The sequence below is a fragment of the Mobula birostris genome, chromosome 9 (genome assembly GCF_030028105.1).
Source record: "Mobula birostris isolate sMobBir1 chromosome 9, sMobBir1.hap1, whole genome shotgun sequence".
Classification (NCBI taxonomy): domain Eukaryota; kingdom Metazoa; phylum Chordata; class Chondrichthyes; order Myliobatiformes; family Myliobatidae; genus Mobula; species Mobula birostris.
Window position 1 is genome coordinate 43,140,517 of NC_092378.1, and position 26,068 is coordinate 43,166,584.

General features: G+C 41.8%; 1 protein-coding gene across 1 annotated transcript in view; it reads left to right on the top strand.

The window, feature by feature from the left end:
- Nucleotides 1-26,068, top strand: part of LOC140203292 (cadherin-related family member 3-like) — a 76,878-nt gene that overhangs the window by 40,423 nt on the left and 10,387 nt on the right. The window contains exons 10-13 of the mRNA XM_072269305.1: nucleotides 7,096-7,198; nucleotides 8,442-8,540; nucleotides 17,933-18,171; nucleotides 25,692-25,863. Of these exons, the coding sequence (XP_072125406.1) occupies nucleotides 7,096-7,198; nucleotides 8,442-8,540; nucleotides 17,933-18,171; nucleotides 25,692-25,863 (613 nt within the window). The remainder of the gene's footprint in view (nucleotides 1-7,095; nucleotides 7,199-8,441; nucleotides 8,541-17,932; nucleotides 18,172-25,691; nucleotides 25,864-26,068) is intronic.

Genomic DNA, 26,068 nt, shown 5'->3' on the forward strand with positions numbered 1-26,068 from the left:
AGTTAACACAAATGGCAGTTTTACTGGGGGTCTAGAGGCCCTAGTGGAGTCTGGTTCTTTCTCACTCTGAGAAGAGCAACACACAGTAGGTATGGGCAATCTATCTATGAGATCTTCCACAAGTGAAAAGGAACTTTTATGTTTCTGTTTAGATTTAAATATCTGTTTTATTTTTTGAATACATCTCACTCCTCTCCCATCAGGATGCAGGGGTTCTGTGGTGGACCCATCCAAAGAGCAACAACCACAACAATATATCTGTCTGGTTTTTGATAAAGCCTACATAATCCATTTTCCAGATATGCAGTGGTGGATTGGGTTTTGTTTATCTTTTAGGTAGTGGTGTTGTAACTGCTCCTTTACTATAACCAGACATTCCTTACAATTTGCAACAAATCACTTACAGCTACTCAACCTGTAAAGCCACCAGTACAACATAACACCAAAGTACTGAGTGCAAACCTAATGGAAGCATCTTAAATTAACTTTCCACATGATTCTGAGTAGTTTAAAACTTCTTTCATGCCTCTGCTCAGCAAGACAAAAAAGTTGTTTTCTCAGTGCATACAATGCTTTGACATTACCAATAGTATACATTTCAATTTTACACCAAAGTACTGAGTGGCTTGTTTCACACCAGGACTATGTCTAAATCCTTGGTGGACTCCTCAAATTAATCTTCCTCGCTTATGGACAGGAGGGATGTGCTTCCTATCATCATTAGGGTGGCATACCAAACCTTACCTCCACCATCAGCTTCATATTTATACCATGTTGGAAATCCTTTGGGATTGTGTTTAATAGTATCTAGGAGGATTCTTAAAACATCATTCTAGTTATTTCTTACCTGTTGCTTAGTTACTACCAAAACCCTGGCCTCCCTTACCGCAGTAAGATCCATCCTGACAGCTTGTTTTGCCTGTTTGTTGGCCAGCTGATTACCCTAGGTGTGTAAACAGCCTGCAGTATGTCCCAGGATGTGTAACACTTGTCTGAATGATCAAGTCAATAATAATTCATAGATAATTTTTCACATGGGCAAATGTAAAAACAGTTTACCTCTGTGTCTTCTTCATTGCTAATTGTCCGAATGGGAAGATCTCTTTCTACCAGAATTCCTAACATAATTAGAGTAAGTGTATATCAGGATTGGTTCTGTCATATTTACTTGTTTTAAACAAATTTCCAGGGCTTTAGCCTCTGCAAATTGAGTGAATTCCTTTTTCATGATTTTTATTGCTGACCCATCAAAGTACCATATTTGAGAGTAGGGTTTTAAAGGCTGTTGTGCTACATCATTTGGGTCTGGTACTAATTGCAATGGTCTGAGTCCAGCAGGTGTTACAGCACCCTACCCTGTTTTCTATCCCTCCATCATTCCAGTCTCTAACTTGGAGAATAAAATATTCATCATTTTCTATCTGAGCAGCATTGAGTATCTTACCCCATATTTCTGATATACTATTAACACATTCGTAATATCAACCAGCATTTGCCTGTGCAACTACTGAAACAAGGAGGTTAGCCAAGCTATAGTACTAGTGGAGTACCAAGTGCACTCTGAGTTGGTCTACCACTAATTAATAATTCTTTCTAAAGAACTATTTTTTGATAAAACATAACCATGTTGGGTGGAAGCAGTGATGGGATTAGGTTTGCTGTAAGCTCAAGAGGGACTTAAAGCCCTATCTATTACAGGTATTTTTGAGTGTCCTCACTATGGGGAGGTTATACTATATCAACCTACACTTCAAAGACTAGTTTGCTTCTCTGTCTAGTCTCCATAGCAAGGCCTAGCAGCCAGTCCCCACCAGTTGAGTGGTGGGTCCCCCTTCCTACCTAGGAGGAGATACTTCCAGCAAGCAAAGTAATTTAAACAGTTTATTTTATTTTTAATGATACCATACATATTTAAATTTAGTCAAATAAATTTTGACACACATTTGAAACTCAGACCATTTCTAACTTATAAAAGATTTCTGAATTACAAAAGATTTATAAACTAGAAAGGATTGCCAAACACTGGTACAATTCTTACAACTGAAACGCCAGACCAACATGTATGTCCTTTCAGTTTGAGTACATTTATAGGGACCGCTGCCATAAGAAAGCAGCATCTACCATCAAAGACCCCCCACCATCCAGTACTCTACAACCATCAGGCTCCTGAACACGGTTCCCTCTAAGCTGTGCAGGTACGTGGCCATGCAGTAACTGAAATGCTCATGCATACGTAACTTTTGTTGCTACACAGCTGGAATTTTCTTTTATATAATGTTCATATAATTTTGAAATCTATGTTAACATAACAGTGAAATAGGCTATAATTATGTTAATGAATATAATCTATAAATTTTCTAAATAATAAAATTTGCTTTGAAACATTTTAGAGCACCAATATATTTACTGCACATTGTCAGTGTTTCAAGTCACAACACTGTTACAAATTGTAATAATAAAAACAGAATGGAAGTTGGTAGCTCATTGTTAATAAACCACCGGCCCGCTAAATGCCATCACTGTATTTTATTAGTGGCATTGTGTCTGTCAGTTGTTTTGACTACCTGACAACATTTACTTGTGTTGTCAGTTCTGGTTTGTGTTTGTTTGATGTGCATATTACGAAAAGTAACATTTTAAAGTGCCATATAATTTTCAGACCATGTAGAAATTTCCTGCTCAGAGCAGCTGTAAGAAAAAATTGGAGGGAATGTTTCTCCTGAACCAGTGTGGATAACTTCTCTCTTCAACTCTGAACTGACTCCACAATCTATAGACACACTTTCAAGAACTTGACAAGTAATATTTTGAATATTATTTATTTTATCTTTTGCACATTTATTGTTTGTCAGTCTTTGTTTATGTCTAGACTTTCATAAATTTTTTCGTTTTCATTATTTCCCTGTAAATGCCGACAAGAATATGTATCAAAAGATCGTATATAGTGACTTCATGCATTTACTTTGACATAAGTTGCAGATGAATAAAGAAAAAAGCTGAGGAATTAATTCTAGTTCTTTGTCACCCTATTTTTCTGTCATTCCTATCCATCCTAACTGCATTCTAACACTAATACTGCTTTGCCTCTAATTGACATCACCTACATGTGACGTTTCTCAGTTACATTCATCAGACCAGGTGAAGGCAATGTTAAATTAGATCAACGTGGGCCTCATTGTTTTTCTTGGTCAAGCATTAGCCCAGGAGAACCTCATTGTTCCCTTGTTTATGACAAGACATTGGGCAAAGAATATTGGTTGCAAGTTTACCTTTACGAAAATAACTTTTTGACCCCCGGGAAGGTATTCTGCTATGGAAACACCATTATCTTTGAATGGAAACTCCTACAGGAAGTAGTGGATACAGCCCAATCCTTCACAGGTAAAACCCTCCCCACCATTGAGTACATCTACACAGAGTCCTGTTGCATGAAAGCAACAAGGACCCCCACACAGTCCATCCTCTTTTCTCACTGGTACCATCAGGAAGCAGATACAGGAGGGTCAGGACTCACGCTGCCAGATTGAGGAACAATTATTACCCCTCAACCATCAGGGTCTTGCACCAATAGGAATAATTTCACTCAACTTCTCTTGCTCTATCACTTAACTGTTCCCATAGCCTTTGAACTTACTTTGAAGCACTCTCCATCTCATGTTCTCAGTATTTATCTTATTAATTTATTATTTTTATTTCCTTTTTTCCTTTGTGCTTGCATATTTTGTTGTGTTTTGCACAGTTCTTTTGTCTGTCCTGTTGGGTGTGGTTCTTCATTGATTCAATTGTGCTTCTTAGACTTACTGAGTATGCCTGGAAGTAAGTAAATCTCAGGGTTGTACATGGTGTACTTTGATAACAAAATTACTTCAAACTTTGAGAAAGCTGAGGTTAGCAATAAGCTCTTTGGGCCTTGGAAAGGGATTGTGCATCATAATTTAACTAAAGTACCAGCATCCAATCAAATGTAGGTAAGAAACTTTAATACTCTCAATCACACCAATTGAGCAGTTGATCCAACATAAGCAGTTCATCTTTTCTACCCTTCAGCAGTATCCAAAAGCATGTATGACCTCAAATCTTAATAACAATGAGTTTTATTTCTAGACTGTTGTGAAATTAATTGAAGTTTTAACTCACTATGGTGTTTACTCAAGATTCAGCTTGTCCCTAGAAACCAAAAGGCTCAGTCACAGAGGAGATTTTCTGTCGAAAGCAATGTTGAAATCTGAATTGAAGGTTACTATTCAATTGTTTCCCAAGTTTATTCCTGATAAATTTTGTTGTTCAAAGAATGATTAGTTTGATGGTGGATTCCTCTCTACTTTGTCTCCTGTTGGGCTGCAAATACTGCTGTTGCCTGAAATATCATTGTCAGAGCCACTCTAGTTTCCATAGACTTCCAGTGTCTGAATTAAGTGTAATATAAACTGGGATTTATTTTGAGGGCGGAATTATCCCTTGGATATTTTTATGTCAGTATCGCAGCTGAACGGTTCGGAGAAGAGGCAGCAACTGTCAGCAGGCTGGATGGAGAGCGAGGTGTCTCCCAATGGAGGTTGGTTGTAGGGGATTCATACCCTGTTCTTTAGTTAGAGCCTTCAGCATTTTGGGCATCGAGGGAGAGAGGAAGAGGAGAGCCATCCTCAGTACCACCGATGCGGCAGAGAGGGCCTCAAGATGGCTGTGGCTCAAAAGAGGGGAGCCATGGAGTCATAAGTAGCTAGCCATCTGGACACAAGCTGAGGTCTGATCAGCCCCGGCTGGGTCACCTGGAGGAGGTTGTATGATGTTGAAAGACCCGAAACACCCGATGATTCCAGGAACATCACTGAAGATGTGTCCAGAAGCATCAATAGATGTATGTACACAGCTTATTCATAATACATTGTTCACAACTTGCTTTTCATTATTTTAGGTCATAGAAATGATTGTTTCTATGATTGTTAGGTCATCAAAAAAACTAGGTAATGATAGAGATTTAGAAAATAATAAGGCTAGCGGGAAGGAGCTTAAGAATGAAATTAGGGGAACCAGAAGGGGCCATGAGAAGGCCTTGGTGAGCAGGATTAAGGAAAACCCCAAGGCGTTCTACAAGTATGTAAAGAGCAAGAGGATAAGACGTGAGAGAGTTTGGACCAATCAAGTTTGACAGTGGAAAAGTGCGTATGGAACCGGAGGAAACAGCAGAGGTACTTACTGAATACTTTGCTTTAGTATTCACTACAGGAAAGGACCTTGGCGATTGTAGGGATGACTTACAGCAGACTGAAAAGCTTGAGCATACAGACACCAAGAAAGAGGATGTGTTGAAGCTTTTGGAAAGCATTAAGTTGGATAAGGCATCGGGACTGGATGAGATATACCCTAGACTACTGTGGGAGGAGATTGCTGATCCTCTGGCAATGATCTTTGCATCATCAATAGGGTCGGGAGAGGTTGCAGAGGATTGGAGAGTTTCAGATGTTGTTCCCTTATTCAAGAAAGGGAGTAGAGATAGCCCAGGAAATTATAGACCAGTGAGTCTTATTTCAGTAGTTGGCAAGTTGATGGAGAAGATTCTTAGAAACAGGATTTATGAACATTTGGAGAGGCATAATATGATTAGGAATAGTCGGCATGGCTTTGTCAAAGGCAGGTCATGCCTTACGAGCCTGATTGAATTTTTTGAGGATGTGGCTAAACACATTGATGAAGGTAGAGCAGTAGATGTAGTGTATATGGATTTCAGCAAGGCATTTGACAAGGTACCCCATGCAAAGCTTATTGAGAAAATAAGGCATGGGATCCAAGGGGACATTGCTTTGTGGATCCAGAATTGGCTTGCCCACAGAAGGCAAGGTGTGGTTGTAGATGGGTCACATTCTGCATGGAGGTTGGTGACCAGTGGTGTGCCTCAGGGATCTGTTCTGGGACTACTACTCTTTGTGATTTTTTATAAATGACCTGGCTGAAGAAGTGGAGGGATGGGTTTGTAAATTTGCTGACGACACAAAGGTTGCGGGTGTTGTTGACAGTGTGGAGGGCTGTCAGAGGTTAGAGTGGGACATCGATAGGATGCAAAACTGGGCTGAGAAGTGGCTGATGGAATTCAACCCAGATAAGTGTGAGGTGGTTCATTTTGATAAGTCAAATATGATGGCAGAATATAGTATTAATGGTAAGACTCTTGGCAGTGTGGAGGATCAGAGGGATCTTGGGGTCCAAGTCTGTAGGACACTCAAAGCTGCTGTGCAGTTTGATTCTGTGGTTAAGGAGGCATACGGTGCATTTGCCTTCATCAACCATGAGATTGAGTTTAAGAGCTGCGAGGTAATGTTGCAGCTTTATAGGACCCTGGTCAGACCCCACTTGGAGTACTGTGCTCACTTCTAGTTGCCTCACTACAGGAAGGATGTGGAAACCATAGCAAGGGTGCAGAGAAGATTTACAAGGATGTTACCTGGATTGGGGAGCATGCCCTGTGAGAATAGGTTGAGTGAACTTGGCCTTTTCTCCTTGGAGCGATGGAGGATGAGAGGTGAGCTTATAGAGGTGTACAAGATAATGAGAGGCATTGATCATGTGGATAGTCATTGGCTTTTTCCCAGAGCTGAAATGGCTAACACGAGAGGGCACAGTTTTAAGATGCTTGGAAGTAGGTACAGAGGGGATGTCAGGGGTAAGTTTTTTGCACAGAGGGTGGTGAGTGCATGAGCTTAGGAAAATAGGTGGATATGGGTAGCTCTAGGTAATTTCTAAGATAAGTACATGTTCAGCACAGCATCATGTATTGTGTTGTAGGTTTTCTATGTGTCTATGAAATACAGAAATAGGCCTCTAAGCCCAGAGTTACTTTACATGAGTCACGTCTGAAATTGCTCACAGGATTATTTTCTGGAAAATATCGATATAATTTGGTGTTTGAATAAATGAGAATTGACTGCTTCCACTCTCTTCCCCAAGGAGCTGTGCTCAGCAAAATATTAACAAGTACATTAATCACCAGGCACCCATTTTGTGCACATGAAATTGAAGCACAATTGCTCAGGCACTTTAATTGTTAAAGATGCTTCAGGAGCTTCCATTCCCACACCTCGCTCCAATCTGTTTTGGTAGGTCACGGGTGATCTGGACTTTGAGGCTGTTAATAATCTTGAAGATTACAAAGTCTACATGATGTCTGTAGTTGTTACAGATATCACACCACCCCATTACCAAGGTAAGTGATAAACAAATCAAATCAACTTAACAAATCAAAGCAACCAACTTCATTCAGAGTTCAATGATATTTTCTTCCTGCAAAATCATTACATAATGGCATAAGATTTGCAAAGACTATTATTTTGATTTTCAACTATTCTCTACGTATCTTCAACCTTTTCAGCAATAGTTTATAATTTTTCATGAAATCTCTCCAAATTTTCATTTGGAGAGATGAGATGTTAGGATCATCCTCTTCACAGTAGATTAAGAGAAGTTTGCATATGTGTGTAAATTAGAGCAAATTTTAAAATAAACGGAGGACATTTCTGCAGGGAGAAGAATAATAACCGAAAGGCACTATGTAACAATACATAACTGGCAAAAGCCAGGGGAGTGATTGGGAGAATTACCAAGTAATGATTTAGTGTGATCAGAAATGCACTGTTTGGATGAGTGATCAAAATATTGCTTTAAAAGCTGTAGAATATAACTAGAATCAAATTGTCTGGGAGCCACATTATCATTTTTAATGATATAAGAAACCTTTACTTACAGTGACCTTTTGACAGTGTACTCACCTGATCATGTTATTGATTCAGAGAATATAATCTTAGCTTTAGAGCAAATTCAAATATTGTTTACTGATTCCTAGTCAAGCTTTGTTTATGCTTATTGAAGTTAATTTTTCAAGTTTGTCTTAGAAGTAAACATTGCATTAATATTAAATTAAAGATCATTTATTTGATTTACTGAAATAAGTATCCCGGAGTTTCTTTTCAATGTACTGTGTATTTACACAATATTTTATTTCTCTATTTGGAGCACCGGGCATGAGCAAATAAACAACTTTAAGTATAAATGGCATGGAGCCTCTAAAGGCTTCTGTGCTCACTTTCAAAGCATTGTGGGGTAGAAGCAGGATACACTCACAAAACAGTCCACTGCCCTTTAATCATGATTGAAATTTCCTGCTAATTGTGGCCATTACAAATATTCAAAGTTAAACAGAATAGTTTGCCTAAAAAAATTGAAGTTAGTAAGTAATTGAATGGTGCCAAAATGGGGAACACTATTCCATAATGGGGAGGACCGAATCTAATTAGCGCTGGTGTCAACGAGAATGCACAACGTAGGTGGCCTAAATTCAAGCAACACCTTCAGATCAGTTTCCGAGACGTTTGCAGTCTAAATGTTGAATGTTTCATCAGAAGCTACGAACTCAATGGTTATGTTGTAAATGTTTGATTTCTCTCACCCAGATACAGTGACTGTGTACATCACGGTCACTGCAGTAAATGAGTTTCAACCATCCTTCACCCAGATTTCTTACACCTTCAATGTCCTGGAATTCAGTGGAAGTAAGTGAATACTTAGAGAAGCTAATTTTTTTTAAAAATTGTTCAATTCTTCCATTTCTGTCTAAGGTTCAGGTGAGGATAAGAATGAGAAATAACGTAATAACAGGGATGAAAATTAACATAATATGCAGAAGCTCAAACTAAATGAGGTCCTGGGGACAGAGTAACATTTTTTGCTCTAGGTTTCTCATTTTCTCACTAATGCTAAGGATTCTCCTTGGTATGCTATGAATGTCACGCATGACATTATCCTTGCCTTTACGATAGTATTCAGTCACCTTCTTGAATGCTAGCGTTTGTGTTCAATGATTTGATGCACCTAAGCACTGGTGATCTCAGCCCAGAAGAGATTGGTGATAAGGCCAGTTCTAAGAAAGGGTGTGCTTGTTGCCTTCGCTGTGCTAGCTGATGGAGGTTGTGGTTTCTGGGAAGGCGCCGTTATAATGGCTGGGGTGAGTCACTAGACGGCACCTGGTGATGACACCGTGCAGATCCGCTGTATCAATAGTGGAGCAAGTCAATGTCTGGCATGTGGGTGGGGGGTTACCAGTCAAGCACATTGCCCTGATGACACATTCCCAGTTACAGATCACAAACTCTGTAAAAGGCACCAGAACGCGATGAACAAGGAAATGCCAATCTGCTCATTTCATTAAATTGTGAGATGTATCTGATCGTTCCTGATCCCATGGTTCTAGCTTCCTAGTCACTTTCTGGTTTAAAATTAACACCACACAGAATTATTTGGTTTGCACAGATATTCGCTGGAATTCATTCCCACAGGCAGCTGTGGAGGCCAAGTCTTTATGCATACTTAAGGCAGAGGCTGATAGATTCATGACTGGTCAGGGCATGAGGGGACACAGGGAAGAAGACAGGAGACTGGGAATGAGAGAGAAAACAGATTAGTCATGAAGAAATGGCAGGGCAGACTTGGTGGGCCAAGTGGCCTAATTCTGCTCCTATATCACAGTTTTGTATCAAATTCATATCAGAAATTAATTTGAACAAAGAGCAGTACAACACAGGACAGGCCCTTTGGTGCACAATATTGTGTTGGCCCATATAAACCTACTGCACTATCAATCTAGCCTTTCTCTCCTACGTAGGCCTCAACCCATCACTTTTCTTGTATCCATGCACCAATCTATGCTCTAGGTTAATTGCCCTTATTGGTAATGCTTCTCAGATTAAATTAGAACACATTTCAACATACCCACTAACCACATTTATGCCCCATCCACTGCCTATCCTTCCTCTGAATATCTCTGCACACTGCATCTACCTTTACACCAACTGCTCCATCATCTGACCTACTACTCTATCCCTTTTCCAACCTAGCTTAATCCCTCCCTAACAGCTCTACCAAATTTACCTACAAAAGATATTGGTTCCTCAATGTCAGATGTAACCCATATCTTTTGTACAGATCATACTTGCCCCAGAAGAGATCCCAATGATCCACCAATCTGAACCCCTCCCCCCTCACCAACAATTTATCTGCGTTATCTTCCTATTCTTACCCTCACTGGAACATGGCACAGTCGGCAATCCAGAGATTACTAACCTTGAGGTTCTGATGTTTCACGTCCTCTTACCTCCCTGTATTCCCTCTTCAAGACCTCATCCTTTTCCCCAGCTATGTCATTGGTACCAATGTGTATCACAATTTCTAGTATCTCTCTCTTAAGAACACTGTGGGCTCAATACAAAATTTTCTAACCCTTTCATCTGAGAGGCAACATACCATTTGGGAATCTGTTTCTCACCCACAGAATCTCCTGTCTTTTCTCCTAACTAATGAATCCTTTATCACTCTCATTTTCTGAGAGACAGAGAACTGAACCAAACTGGCCCCTGTGGCTTTCCTCTGGCACATTGTGTCCAGCAGCCCCACTCCACCAACAGTACCCAAAACAGTGTACTTGTTATTGAAGGGAACAGCTACCCGAGTCCTACACTGAATGCTTATTCCTTTCTCTCTCCTGCCAGTCACACAGCTATCTGCACCTTGTAACGTCTGTCCGTCAACCCCTCAGCCTCCCAAATGATCCACAGTTTAACCAGCTCCAGTTCCTTAACGCTGGCTGTAAGAAGCTACAGCTGGGTACACCTCTCACAGGTGTAATCTTCGGGGACATTGGCGCTCTCCTTCATGTACCACATCCTACTGGAGGAGCATATCACCACCCTGCTTCAGGCTTGCTGCTCTACTTGACCCTAGCTTCTTTTTATTGACTGCTGCAATAGCTAATTACCCAATCCGTAATTAACTAACATTTTCCAAATGTGTCTCTTTTCAGCTCCTACTGAGTGAAAAATAATCAGCAAGTGGCAAAACATTTCTCATTTTAATAAGCAACGCTCTCTCAACTTATCACAAAATTATCCTTAACATTAAGAAGCATGTTAAATATTGAAAATCGGATTTTTAATTAAAAACCAAAATCTTCAAAGCCTTTTTATTCATAATTGAAAAATTAATGCAAGCTTAAGTAAATAAAAATAAAAACATGTCTTCCTACCTCAGGGACATAAAATTTCCACTCAGATGAATAAGCTCACTGTGAAACTTGGCTCACAGAATGTTAGCTGAGCTGGCTCCCCAGTGTCACACACAAGATGCTGGAGGAACTCAACAGGCCAGGCAGCTCGAAGCAGCGACTGTACTCTTCTCCATTGATGCTGCCTGGCCTGCTGAGTTCCTCCAGCATTTTGTGTGTGTTGCTTTGGATTTCCAGCATCTGCAGATTCCCTCTTTTGGCTCCCTGGCGTAAAAGCTTTGATTTCCAGCAAGATCATATTCCGCAACTGAACTCTGTGCATCCCAACAGTGAAAAATTGTGAAAAGTAAGAACCATCAGTAAGAACCAGTCTGTAAGATCGGGACTTATATGTTTTGAAAATGTGTTGCATGAATGCCTAAATTTGATGGCATTCATACTATTGACTGTGAAATTGCCAGTAAATCGCGTCAAAGGCCAGGGTAATGTATTCTCCAGAGGCAAAATGCAATCTGTGATTTGGTTGTCATATTTAACCTCCTATTAATCCATTGCTCTTCTTTAGCCACTATTATCTGTCAGTACTTTTAATAGAGGAAAAAGTTCCAAATCTCAAAAAGTGCTATACCACTGGATTCCCATGTTCTGGATTCAGGTTTATCTATCACGAGTACTGTACATCGAAACATGCAATGAACTGCCTTGTTTGCGTTAACAGCCTACACACCTGAGGGCGTGCTGGGGGCAGTGCACAAGCATCACCACACACTTCAGCACCAACAATGCTCCGCAGAACACAACAAAAAGTAACATGACAAGCAACAAAACAATAACAGCAAAGCAAGCCCCCTTCCTCCCTCCCACCAACTCACATGCACAGTCCTTTAAATCCAGTCTTCTTTGGCCTCCAGCCTCCAGCAGACTCAGACATGAACATTCACGGTTCCAACTCCAGCCTCCAGTGGACTAACAGAGATTTGTAGACTTGGGCTCCGGCTGATGGGCCTGGACTTCTGATTCAACCCTTGTGCCTCGATCTTCAGCATTAGTGGTGTGGGGCTGAGGGGAGTTGTGTAGCAGTTATATGTATTCTCTACTCAGTAGGAAAGGATCTTTTCTCCATCATAACCAAAGAATCACCTGCAATATTTCTCTTTCCAATCTTGAACTGTTATCCCAAAGGCCCATAAAGATCTATCTTTGGCTTCCTCCTGTTTGGCACTGTGCCCAGTTTTATTAATTAAGTCTCCCATGAGCTCCCTTAAGATCATGCCACTGCTTTAACTATGTAACACAAATATAAGTGCAAATATATGCACATTGGCAGAAGGAATAATGGTGTAGGTGAATTTTCTAAGTGGGGAGAAATTCAAAATCAGAGGGAGTCCTCATGCAGGATTCTCTAAAGGTTAACTTGCAAGTTTGAGTCCGTGCTAAGGAAGGCAAATGCAATGTTAGTGTTCATTTCAAGAGGACTCAAAAATAAAAACAAGGATGTAATGCTGAGGCTTTATAAGGCAATGCTCAGACCACACTTGGACTATTATGAACAGTTTTGGGCCCCTTATATAAGAAAAGATGTGCTGATATTGGAGACCATCCAGAGGAGGTTCATGAGAATGAATCTGGGAATGAAAGGGTTAACATGTGAGGAGTGTTTGATAGCTCTGGGTCTGTACTGGTTGGAGTTTAAAAGAGTGAGAAGGAACTTAATTGAAACCGATTGAATATTGAAAGACCTAAATAGAGTATATGTGGAGAGGATGAGGGGGAGTCTAGGACAGGGTGGCACAGCTTCAGAACAGAGGGATGTCCACTTAGAACAGAGATGAGGAGGAATTTCTTTAGCCAGATGGTAGTAAATCTGTGGAATTCATTGTCCCAAACAGCTGTAGAGGCCAAGCCAGTGGGTATATTTAAAGCGGAAGTTGCTAGGTTCCTGATCAGTCAGGATGTCAAAGTTTATGGGGAGAAGGCAAGGAAATGGGATAAGAAGTCACCCATGATAGAATGGTGGAGCAGATTGAATAGGTCGAATGGTCTAATTCTGCTCCTGTGTCTTATGGTCTTATAAACCATTATTGTTGCTGGGACTGCCCTTCAGTGGTGAAAGAACTAGTGTAGATTTAATAATTGGGGAAACCTTTTTCATTGGTTAAAAAATGAATTAACATGTCTTCTTTGTTGCAAGGTTGCAGATTTTCTATTGACATCTCTAATAATTCCCAGAAGCATTCAGATATTTTAAAGTAGAGAATTTTAGATGAAATATTTGGTCTTTGGTATTGGAAAACATCAAATAAAACTTCAAGGGAGCTTAAGACAAAAACTAACACCAATCCTAAGGCAGAGGGTACATTGTAATAATTGGACAAAATCTTGGTGCAAGATTTGTGAGCAAATAAAAAGATAGGGAGGCAAAAAGGGAGATAACTCCAGAGTTCCAATCCTAACTGAAGAAGCTCCAAAGATCGTTGGTTTTTGAGGTGGTGGGCAGGGGGAATGGAAGTGGTTGACAAGGGAAGTCAAAGCTAATGTAAAAACAAAGCAGAGAGCTTACAACAAAGCAAAAATTAGTGGGAAGATAGAGGATTGGGAAGTTTTTAAAAACCTACAGAGAGCAATCAAAAAGAATCATTAGAAGGGAAACGATGAATTATGAAAGCAAGCTAGCAAATAATATCAAAATGGACAGTAAAAACTTTTTCAAGTATGTAAAAAATAAAAGACAGATGAGAGTGGATATAGGACCGCTAGAAAATGAGGCAGGAGAAATAATAATGGGGGTCAAGGGGATTATAGATGAAAAAATGAGTATTTGGCATCAGTCTTCACTGTGGAAGACACTAATAGTGTGCAAGATAGTCATAGTCATAATCATACTTTATTGATCCCGGGAGAAATTGGTTTTCGTTACAGTTGCACCATAAATAATAAATAGTAATAAAACCATAAATAGTTAAATAGTAATATGTAAATTATGCCAGGAAATAAGTCCAGGACCAGCCTATTGGCTCAGGGTGTCTGACCCTCCAAGGCAGGAGTTGTAAAGTTTGATGGCCACAGGCAGGAATGACTTCCTATGACGCTCTGTGCTGCATCTCGGTGGAATGAGTCTCTGGCTGAATGTACTCCTGTGCCCAACCAGTACATTATGTAGTGGATGGGAGACATTGTCCAAGATGGCATGCAACTTGGACAGCATCCTCTTTTCAGACACCACCGTCAGAGAGTCCAGTTCATTCCCCACAGCATCACTGGCCTTACGAATGAGTTTGTTGATTCTGTTGGTGTCTGCTACCCTCAGCCTGCTGCCCCAGCACGCAACAGCAAACATGATAGCACTGGCCACCACAGACTCGTAGAACATCCTCAGCATCGTCCGGCAGATGTTAAAGGACCTCAGTCTCCTCAGGAAATAGAGACGGCTCTGACCCTTCTTGTAGGCAGCCTCAGTGTTCTTTGACCAGTCCAGTTTATTGTCAATACGTATCCCCAGGTACTTGTAATCCTCCACCATGTCCACACTGACCCCCTGGATGGAAACAGGGGTCACCGGTACCTTAGCTCTCCTCAGGTCTACCACCAGCTCCTTAGTCTTTTTCACATTAAGCTGCAGATAATTCTGCTCACACCATGTGACAAAGTTTCCTACCGTAGCCCTGTACTCAGCCTCATCTCCCTTGCTGATGCATCCAACTATGGCAGAGTCATCCGAAAATTTCTGAAGATGACAAGACTCTGTGCAGTAGTTGAAGTCCGAGGTGTAAATGGTGAAGAGAAAGGGAGACAAGACAGTCCCCTGTGGAGCCCCAGTGCTGCTGATCACTCTGTCGGACACACAGTGTTGCAAGCACACGTATTGTGGTCTGCCAGTCAGGTAATCAAGAATCCATGATACCAGGGAAGCATCCACCTGCATCGCTGTCAGCTTCTCCCCCAGCAGAGCAGGGCGGATGGTGTTGAATGCATTGATGTTGTAGTGTGTGAAGGAAGAGAAATGGGTGCAGTTACTATTACAAGAGAGAAGGTGCTCAAAAAGCTGAAAGACCTAAAGGTACAAAAGTCACCCGGACCAGATAAACTGCACCCTAGGATTCTGAAAGAGGTAACGTTAGAGATTGTGGTGGCATTAGAAATGATATTTCAAAAATCATTGGACTCTGGCATGGTGCCAGAGGACTGGAAAATTGCAAATGTCACTCCATTCTTTAACAATGGGGAAAGGCAGCAGAGAGGAAATTATAGACCAGTTAGCCTTACCTCAGTGGTAGGGAAGATGGAGTCAATTGCTAAGGATGAGGTGATGGGAGTACTTGGTGACTCAGGTCAACATAGGACAAAGTCAGCATGGTTTCCTTAAGGGAAAATCTTCCTGATGAACTTGTTGGAATTCTTTGAGGAGATTACAAGTAGGATAGATACAGGGGATGTAGTGGATGTTGTATATTTGGACTTTCAGAAGGCCTTTGACACACAAGGTAAGAGCCCATGGTATGTAGGAAAGTTACTAACATGGTTAGAGCATTGGCTGATTGGAAGGAGGCAGCAAGTGGGAATAAAAGGATCCTTTTCTGGTTGGCTGCTAGTGACTAGTGGTGTTCCGCAGGGGTCAATGTTGGGACCGTTTCTTTTTATGCTGTACTTCAATGATTTAGATGATGGATTAGATGGCTTTGTTGCCAAGTTTGCAGATGATGTGAAGATTGGTGGAGGGGCAGGTAGTGTTGAGGAAACAGGTAGGATGCAGAAGGACTTAGACAGATTAGGAGAATGGGCAAAAAAGTGGCAAATGAAATATAATGTTGGAAAATGCATGGTTGTGCACTTTGGTAATAGAAATAAATGTGCAGACTATTTTCTAAACAGGGAGCAAATCCAGGAATCTGAGATGCGAGGGGACTTGCAAGTCCTTATGCAGAACACCCTGAAGGTTAACTTGCAGGTTGAGTCGGTGGAGAGGAAGGCAAATTCAATGTTAGCATTCCTTTAAAGAAGTCTAGAATACAAGAGGAAGGATGTGATGTGGAGGCTTTATAAGGCACTGGTGAGGCCTCACCTTGAGTAGTGTGAACAGTTTTGGTCCTCTCATCTTTGAAAAGATGTGCTGGCATTAGAGAGGGTTCAGAGGAAGTTCATAAGGATGATTCCAGGAATGAAAGGGTTACCATATGAGGAACATTTGATGGGTCTGTACTCACTGGAATTCAGAAGGATGATGGGGGATCTCATTGAAACCTTTCGAATGTTGAAAGGCCTAGACAGAGTAGATGTGGAAAGGATGTTTCCAATGGTGGGTGAGTCTAGTACAACAGGGCACAACCTCAGGATAGAGGGGCGTCCATTTAAAATGGAGATGCAGAGAAATTTCTTTAGCCAAGGGGTAGTGAATTTGTGGAATTTGTTGCCACATGCAGCTGTGGAGGCCAGGTCACTGGGTGTATTTAAGGCAGAGATTGGTAGGTTCTTGATTGGACATGGCATCAATGGTTACGGGGAGAAGGCTGGGAAATGGCGTTGAGGAGGAGAAAAAGAAAGGATCAGCCTTGATTGAATGGCGGAGCAGACTCGATGGGCCAGATGGCCTAATTCTGCTCCTATGACATGGGGCAGGGGTGAAAATGAAGAAGATCACTAATGTGGAAAGTGCAGTTTTCTTGAAGGATTGCAATCTGTAGAAGGTTATAAAAGATTGAAAAACTGTAAGTGAAATTTGGGTGGAGAGTTGGTTAGCAGACAAGAAGCAAAGAGTGGGAATAAACGGGACCTTTTCAGAATGGCAGGCGGTGACTAGTGGGGTACCGCAAGGCTCAGTGCTGGGACCCCAGTTGTTTACAATATATATTAATGACTTGGATGAGGGAATTAAATGCAGCATCTCCAAGTTTGCGGATGACACGAAGCTGGGTGGCAGTGTTAGCTGTGAGGAGGATGCTAAGAGGATGCAGGGTGACTTGGATAGGTTGGGTGAGTGGGCAAATTCATGGCAGATGCAATTTAATGTGGATAAATGTGAAGTTATCCACTTTGGTGGCAAAAATAGGAAAACAGATTATTATCTGAATGGTGGCCGATTAGGAAAAGGGGAGGTGCAACGAGACCTGGGTGTCATTATACACCAGTCATTGAAAGTGGGCATGCAGGTACAGCAGGCGGTGAAAAAGGCGAATGGTATGCTGGCATTTATAGCGAGAGGATTCGAGTACAGGAGCAGGGAGGTACTACTGCAGTTGTACAAGGCCTTGGTGAGACCACACCTGGAGTATTGTGTGCAGTTTTGGTCCCCTAATCTGAGGAAAGACATCCTTGCCATAGAGGGAGTACAGAGAAGGTTCACCAGATTGATTCCTGGGATGGCAGGACTTTCATATGAAGAAAGACTGGATGAACTGGGCTTGTACTCGTTGGAATTTAGAAGATTGAGGGGGGATCTGATTGAAACGTATAAGATCCTAAAGGGATTGGACAGGCTAGATGCAGGAAGATTGTTCCCGATGTTGGGGAAGTCCAGAACGAGGGGTCACAGTTTGAGGATAAAGGGGAAGCCTTTTAGGACCGAGATTAGGAAAAACTTCTTCACACAGAGAGTGGTGAATCTGTGGAATTCTCTGCCACAGGAAACAGTTGAGGCCAGTTCATTGGCTATATTTAAGAGGGAGTTAGAAATGGCCCTTGTGGCTACGGGGGTCAGGGGGTATGGAGGGAAGGCTGAGGCAGTGTTCTGAGTTGGATGATCAGCCATGATCGTACTGAATGGCGGTGCAGGCTCGAAGGGCCGAATGGCCTACTCCTGCACCTATTTTCTATGTTTCTATGTTTCTATGAAATTGGCAACACCCTGCAGCACAATAGTGACTTTGTTCAATGTTGTTCAATTACTCTTTACAGTTGGAACAAAGATTGGACAAGTATTTGCTGAGGACAAAGATTTTCCAGGCCCGGAACTCACTTACTCACTTGTGGCAGGAGGAAACGCGCTGGGCTACAATCAGTTGTTTTGGATCAATCCGACATCAGGGGAAATACATCTTGTGGCCCAATCCGATTATGAGGCAACTGCCCAGTATCTGCTCACAGTGCAGGCTGTTGATTTAGATTCTGATGATCCAAAAACTGCTACAACAACTGTAAGTGCTTTCTAATGCTAAAGGTTAGTTCACCTACATGTTGAAATAAATATTAATTCGATATTATACTCGATCGCTTTGACTCAAGTATAACATTAGCAAGGTTCAGCACAAACAACTTGTTTTTCCATTTCTGTACTCAGGGGACTTAACTGAGTTCTAAAGTAGAATAGCTGAATAACCTGCTTGTTGATATTGACTGACGTAGCAGAGGTAATAATTAAATAAGTTAAGTTTAATATAAGAGAGGAATTTGTTTGGCATAGTTACAACAGACATATTTGACTCTCAGCCAGAGTGCATGATAAAGCACTTAATGAAGCTGAAAGGAACAGGGCTAAAGTAGTGTTGTTAGTGAAAGCGTCTCCCACAAACTTAACTACTTTAGACAGGAATGACATTGACAGATCATTTTTCACCTTGCCCTGATCTTGCAGGCTTTCTCTTTATATAGTATAGTTTTTGGCTGTGTTTCTTTACCATAGAGACTGTAATTAAAATCTATTTCGTAGGCTTTTGAGCACTTTGGGACATCCTGACATTATTCAAGGGGATATATAAATGCAACCCCCTTTATTTTTGCAGAATTGCATGAAAAAAATACCATGCAGTAGACTGGCTCTTATGATGACATGACTTGTCGAGCTGCACAGCTAAATCAAAAATCGTAACACCCCATGGAAGGACTGTCCATCTCATCTACTAGGCAGTGTGTCAGCGTAACTCCCCCTTCTCAAAGGCAATATATGTCCCACCTGACAAAGATGATAATATTCTGCAAATAAAACAAAAAATCTGTGTTAAAGAAGTAATTGTCACCTTGACATTATAAATTTAAATATTTCTGGGAAGCCATCTATCTAACTGAGAAGCCGTTGAATATTTAAAAGGATAAAACCAACCCGCCATGTAAAGCATGATTAGAGCCTCATGAGATTTCTCAACAGGAATGGTTCAGGTTTGATCCTTGTTTGATCTTCACCAGGGTATTTGCATAGCATCTGTATCGACTTCATTTCCGTGGGTTTAGTAGATGATTAAAATAAACTCTGGCAGAGCTTCCACTCCCTGAAGGCTGTGATCTCTTACCGGAGTGAATGAAATCAAGATTGACCATAATGTTCATTCATAAGATAGCTATTTAGATAGATAGATAGACATGCTTTATTGATCCCGAGGGAAATTGGGTTTCGTTACAGTTGCACCAACTAAGAATAGTGTATAAATATAGCAATATAAAACCATAAATAATTAAATAATAATAATATGTAAATTATGCCAGATGGAAATAAGTCCAGGACCAGCCTATTGGCTCAGGGTGTGTCTGACCCTCCAAGGGAGGAGTTGTAAAATTTGATAGCCACAGGCAGGAATGACTTCAATTTAATTTGTAGGTTAAACAGTCACATCTATAGGTTACTGGAAAGTCTTGCAGACAGCTCATAAAACTACTGTAGATTCAATTGTGTTTCTTCATTTTGTGGGTGCCTACAATAAGATGAATCTCAAGATTGTATATGACATATATATAGTTTGATAATAAATTTACTTTGATTTTGATACTGAAGGAATTAGTACATTGAAGTTTGGAAACTTGGAATAATTACATTTCACCAACTATGAGATTTGTCTGGGCAGAGGACTAAGCCACAATAATGATGTGCATCCATATCCAAAGTCAAATTGTGAGCAATATCAAGTTAGTTTATTGCCATTCAACTGTACACAGGTATACCGCCAAACAAAACAACATTCCTCTGGACCAAGGCGCACAACACACAACATATACAGTAACTCACACATACAGCAGATAAAGTAATAAATTAACAATTTACGTTAGTCTTCACTGTGGAAGACACTAGCAGTGTGCCAGATGTTGAACGGTGTGAGGGAAGAGAAGTGAGTGCAGTTACTATTACAAGGAAGAAGGTGCTTAAAAGGCTGGAAGACCCAAGGGTACGCAAGTCACCCAGACCAGATGAACCGCACCCTAAGTTTTTAAGAAAGGAGAAAGGCAGCAGAAAGAAAATTATAGAGCAGTTATAGAGACATCAGCGGTAGGGAAGATGTTGGAATCAATTGTTAAGGATGAGGTTATAGAATACTTGGTGACACAGGACAAGATAGGACAAAGTCAGCATGGTCTCCTTAAGGGAATATCTTGCCTGATGAACCTGTTGAAACTCTTTGAGGAGACGACACATAAAGGAGATGCAGTGGATGTTGTATATTTGGACTTTCAGAAGGTCTTTGACCAGGCTGAATTGAATAAACTTTATTACTTACATCCTCCATATACATGAGTAAAAATCTTTACGTTACATCTCCGTTCAAATGTGCAATTATAGTAATTTATAATAAATATTATGTACAACAGGACAGTATAACATAGAAATACAGTTGTGTCAGCATGAATTAATCAGTCTGATGGCCTGGTGGAAGAAGCTGTCCTGGAGCCTCTTGGTCCTGGCTTTTACGCTGCCGTACTGTTTCCTGGATGGTAGCAGCTGAACAGTTTGTGGTTGGGGTGACTTGGGTCTCCAATGATCCTTGGGGCCGTTTTTACACACCTGTCTTTGTAAATGTCCTCGATAGTGGGAAGTTCACATCTACAGATGCACTGGGCTGTCCGCACCACTCCCTGTAGAATCCTGCGACTGAGGGAAGTACAGATCCCATACCAGGCAGTGATGCAGCCAGTCAGGATGCTGTCAATTGTGCCCCTATAGAAAGTTCTTAGAATTTGGGGGCCATACCAAACTTCAACCATCTGAGGTGAAAGAGGCGCTGTTATGCCATTTTCACCACACAGCCAGTAACAGACTACGTGAGAACTTCGGTGACCTTTATGCAGAGGAACCTAAAGCTGTTCACCCTCTCAACCCCAGACCCATTGATGTCAATATGGGTTAGCCTGTCTCCTGTAGTCCACAACCAGCTCCTTTGTTTTTGCGACGTTGAGGGAGAGGTTGTTTTCTTGACACCACTGTGTCAGGGTGATGACTTCCTCTCTGTAGGCTGCCTCATTATTATTTGAGATTAGGCCAATCAGTGTAGCGTCGTCGCAAATTTAATTATCAGATTGGAGTTGTGGGTAGCAACACAACCATGGGTATACAGAGAGGAAAGGAGGGGGCTTAGTACACAGCCCTGAGGGGCACCTGTGTTGAGAGTGAGAGGGGCAGAGTTGAGGGTGCCACATATGAGGCTGCTTACCAAGTTAAGACTCCATGGCATTACAGGAAAGTTACTGGTATGGTTAGAGCGTTGACTGGTTGGTAGGAGGCAGTGAGTGGGAATAAAAGGATCCTTTTCTGGTTGGCTGCCAGTGACTAGTGGTGATCCACAGGGATCAGTGTTGGGACCGCTTCTTTTTTTGATGTATCAATGATTAAGATGATGGAATAGATGGCTTTGTTGCCACGTATGCAGATGATATGAAGATTGGTGGAGGGGCAGGTACTGTTGAGGATTCAAGTAGGCTGCAGAAGGACTTGGATTAGGAGAATGGGCAAGAGAGTGACAAATGAAATACAATGTTGGAAAATGCATAGTCATGCACTTTGGTGTAGAAATAAATGTGCAAACTACTTTCTGAACGGGGAGAAAATCCAAAAATCTGAGATGTAAAGGGACTTGGAAGTCCTTGTGCAGAATACCCTAAAGGTTAACTTTCAGGTAGAGTCGGTGTCAAGGAAGGCAAATACAATGTTAGCATTCATTTCAAGAAGTCTAGAATACAAGAGCAGGGATGTGATGCTGAGGCTTTATAAGGCATTGGTGAGGCCTCACCTTGAGTATTGTGAACAGCTTTGGGCTCCTCATCTTCGAAAAGATGTGCTGGCATTAGAGAGGGTCCAGAGGAGGTTCACAAGGATGATTCCGGGAATGAAAGGGTTATCATAGGAGGAATGTTAGCTCTGCGTCTGTACTAGCTAGAATTTAGAAGGATGAGGGGGGATCTCATTGAAATCTTTTGAATGTTGAAAGCCTTAGACAGAGTAGATGTGGAAAGGATGTTTCCCATGGTGGGAGAGTCTCGTACAACAGGGCACAGCCTCAGGATAGAGGGGCGTCCATTTAAAATGAAGATGCAGAGAAATTTCTTTAGCCAAAGGGTGGTGAATTTGTGGAACTTGTTACCGCAGGCAGCCACTACAGTGGGCTTCACGGCTGAACAGGTGAGAAGACAGCTGAAACGTCTCAACCCAAGCAAGGCTGCAGGACCGGATGGTGTCAGTATCAGGGTGCTCAAAGCCTGTGCCCCTCAGCTATGTAGAGAACTTTGCCATGTATTCAACATGAGCCTGAGGCTCCGGAGGGTTCCTGTACTGTGGAAAATGTCCTGTCTCGTCCCTGTGCCGAAGACGCCGCGCCCCAGCAGCCTCAATGACTACAGAACGGTGGCATTGACCTCCCACATCATGAAGACCCTGGAGAGACTTGTTCTGAAGCTGCTCTGGCCTATGGTCAGGCCACACTTAGATCCCCTCCAGTTCGCCTACCAGCCCGGACTAGGAGTTGAGGATGCCATCGTCTACCTGCTGAACCATGTCTACACCCACCTGGACAAGCCAGCAAGCACTGTGAGGGTCATGTTTTTTGACTTCTCCAGTGCGTTCAACACCATCCGCCCTGCTCTGCTGCGGGAGAAGCTGACAGCGATGCAGGTGGATGCTTCCCTGATATCATGGATTCTTGATTACCTGACTGACAGACCACAGTACGTGTGCTTGCAACACTGTGTGTTCGACAGAGTGATCAGCAGCACTGGGGCTCCACAGGGGACTGTCTTGTCTCCCTTTCTCTTCACCATTTACACCTTGGACTTCAACTACTGCACAGAGTCTTGTCATCTTCAGAAGTTTTCGGATGACTCTGCCATAGTTGGATGCATCAGCAAGGGAGATGAGGTTGAGTACAGGGCTACGGTAGGAAACTTTGTCACATGGTGTGAGCAGAATTATCTGCAGCTTAATGTGAAAAAGACTAAGGAGCTGGTGGTAGACCTGAGGAGAGCTAAGGTATTGCTGACCCCTGTTTCCATCCAGGGGGTCAGTGTGGACATGGTGGAGGATTACAAATACCTGGGGATATGAATTGACAATAAACTGGACTGGTCTAAGAACGCTGAGGCTGCCTACAAGAAGGGTCAGAGCCGTCTCTATTTCCTGAGGAGACTGAGGTCCTTTAACATCTGCCGGACGTTGCTGAGGATGTTCTACGAGTCTGTGGTGGCCGGTGCTATCATGTTTGCTGTTGTGTGCTGGGGCAGCAGGCTGAGGGTAGCAGACACCAACAGAATCAACAAACTCATTTGTAAGGCCAGTGATGTTGTGGGAATGGAACTGGACTCTCTGACAGTGGTGTCTGAAAAGAGGATGCTGTCCAAGTTGCATGCCATCTTGGACAATGTCTCCCATCCACTACATAATGTACTGGGTGGGCACAGGAGTACATTCAGCCAAAGACTCATTCCTCCGAGATGCAGCACAGAGCGTCATAGGAAGTCATTCCTGCCTGTGGCCAGCAACCACCCTGAGCCGATAGGCTGGTCCTGGACTTATTTCATAATTTACATATTACTATTTAACTATTTATGGTTCTATTACTATTTATTATTTATGGTGCAACTGTAATGAAAACCAATTTCCCCTGGGGTCAATAAAGTATGACTATGACTATGACAGCTGTGGAGGCCAGGTCGTTGGGTATATTTAAGGCAGAGATTGATAGCTTCCTATTTGGAGACGGCATCAAAGGTTACGGGGAGAAGTGTGGGGAGTGGGGCTGAGGAGGAGGAGAAACCATCACCCATGATTAAATGGTGGAGAAGACTCGGTGGGCCTAGTGGCCTAATTCTACTCCCGTCTTATGGTCTTTGGTCTAACAAAAAATAAGGTGCATTTACGACTCAAGTTAAGAAGTAAGCAGTATAATGCTATTGGTGTTTCATACATGTTGAGACCTGTGTGGTGACAGGATGTTCAGTAGCCTTGTGGCCCGGAGGAAGAAGCTGTTTCCCATCCTAACAATTAATTACACAGATGAGCTGAATCTGCAAATGTGCAATACTGAGGGAGGATTGAATTTAAGCTATTCGTCACCACTACTGATCTCTGTTCTCTCTCTGCTGAGGTTGGATAGGTTACAACCAAGATTTGCTAAAGGTAGAAATCCAATTACACAAATAATGGCCATCAAGTGTGCCTATCTCCACACACGCAGTGTTTCATTCCATTGATTAACGATGTCAATTCTATGTAGTTAGGTATTCTTAAAAATGTCTGTGGTTAAATATAACCTAATATATTTAAACATAAATTATAGTTTAATTATATTTATTTATGACCAAGATGTACTAACAAGGGAAGTACAGGATCTAAAAACAGAAAGACTCGTTGCAATGGGCTTATCTCCTCTGACTAGGATATTTACAAGGAGGAGGCCACAACTTCCAGTTATGGGCAAGACACTTGGGTGTGAATTGATAAGAAATTTCTTCAGTTAGAGGATGGGGAATCTGGAGGAGACCAAACCACTGAATATATTTAGGATGGAGATAAATCAATTTTTAGACACAGAACGCGTCAAGGCGTAGAGAAAAAAACAGGAATATAGTACTGAGATAGCGGGTCAGCTAAAGTTGTATTGAATGGGGAAGCAGGTTCGATGGGCTGAATGGCCCACCCTGCCTCTATTTTCCATATTACTATGTTTTCATGCCTGATCAAGTATGAAGTACATATGGAAAAGGGAGAAACACAAAGAGGATCTCTCTGTGTTTTTGGGGACCAAACTCATTGGTGCTTGCTACCCTATCTGTAAAATAGCACAGAACTTTTCCATGTGTGGAAAGGTGAGAGAGAAATTAAACAGATGCTGAGCAACAACTCAACTAGAAGTCCTTGGAATTCCAGCAAGTGTCCTTAAACTGTCAATGCTGCCAGGTTTGATCCTTGTTTGATCTTCACCAGGACAGTTGTATAGCATCTACATTGAAGCAACACACATCAAAGTTGCTGGTGAATGCAGCAGGCCAGGCAGCATCTCTAGGAAGAGGTGCAGTCGACGTTTCCATCAACTGTACCTCTTCCTAGAGATGCTGCCTGGCCTGCTGCGTTCATCAGTAACTTTGATGTGTGTTGCTTGAATTTCCAGCATCTGCAGATTTCCTTGTGTTAGCATCTACATTGACTTCATTTTGTTGGGTTGAACAGATGATTAAAATATATTCTGCAGGAGTTTCTACTTCCTAAATGAGGTCATTTCTTACCAGAGTAAATGAAATCAAGATTGGCCATGATGATCACTCATAAAATAGATATTTACAAATTTCACTTGCAAATTAAACTGCACATTTTCAGGTTACCAGATGATACTGGAGAAATTAGTATTATGAAGCTATGGGTACTTTGGGAAGCATTACATTTAGCCAACCATTGCTGAAGAGGTACAGATTAAATGGACAAGGTAAATCCAGGAATTGTTCTCACTGATCAGAGATTGTTGTGTTCCAGGTCACAGTGAATATTCTTCCAAACAATGATGAACCACCTACCTGTCAGCCAAAATTTTATTCTCTGGCAATTCTTGATGACACCGCTGTGGGGACCAATGTTCAAGACTTCCAGTTATCCTGTACAGACCGGGACTCTCCCCCTCAGTCTTTCCGTTACTTCATAATTTCAGGTACATCAGTGGAGGCAGCCATTTCTCCTTCATTGCCTTGATTTGGACATTTATCTTCAATACACTGCCTCCCTCCCAGGTTGTTTCTCCTTTCAGCTGTCCATCCTCAGTAGCCATTGTCCAGAACTTTAAAGTCAATGGTAAGTTATCATCAGTAAAAGTGTGCCCTACCGTTTGCCATCATCCCTGCGTGACCTTAGTCGAG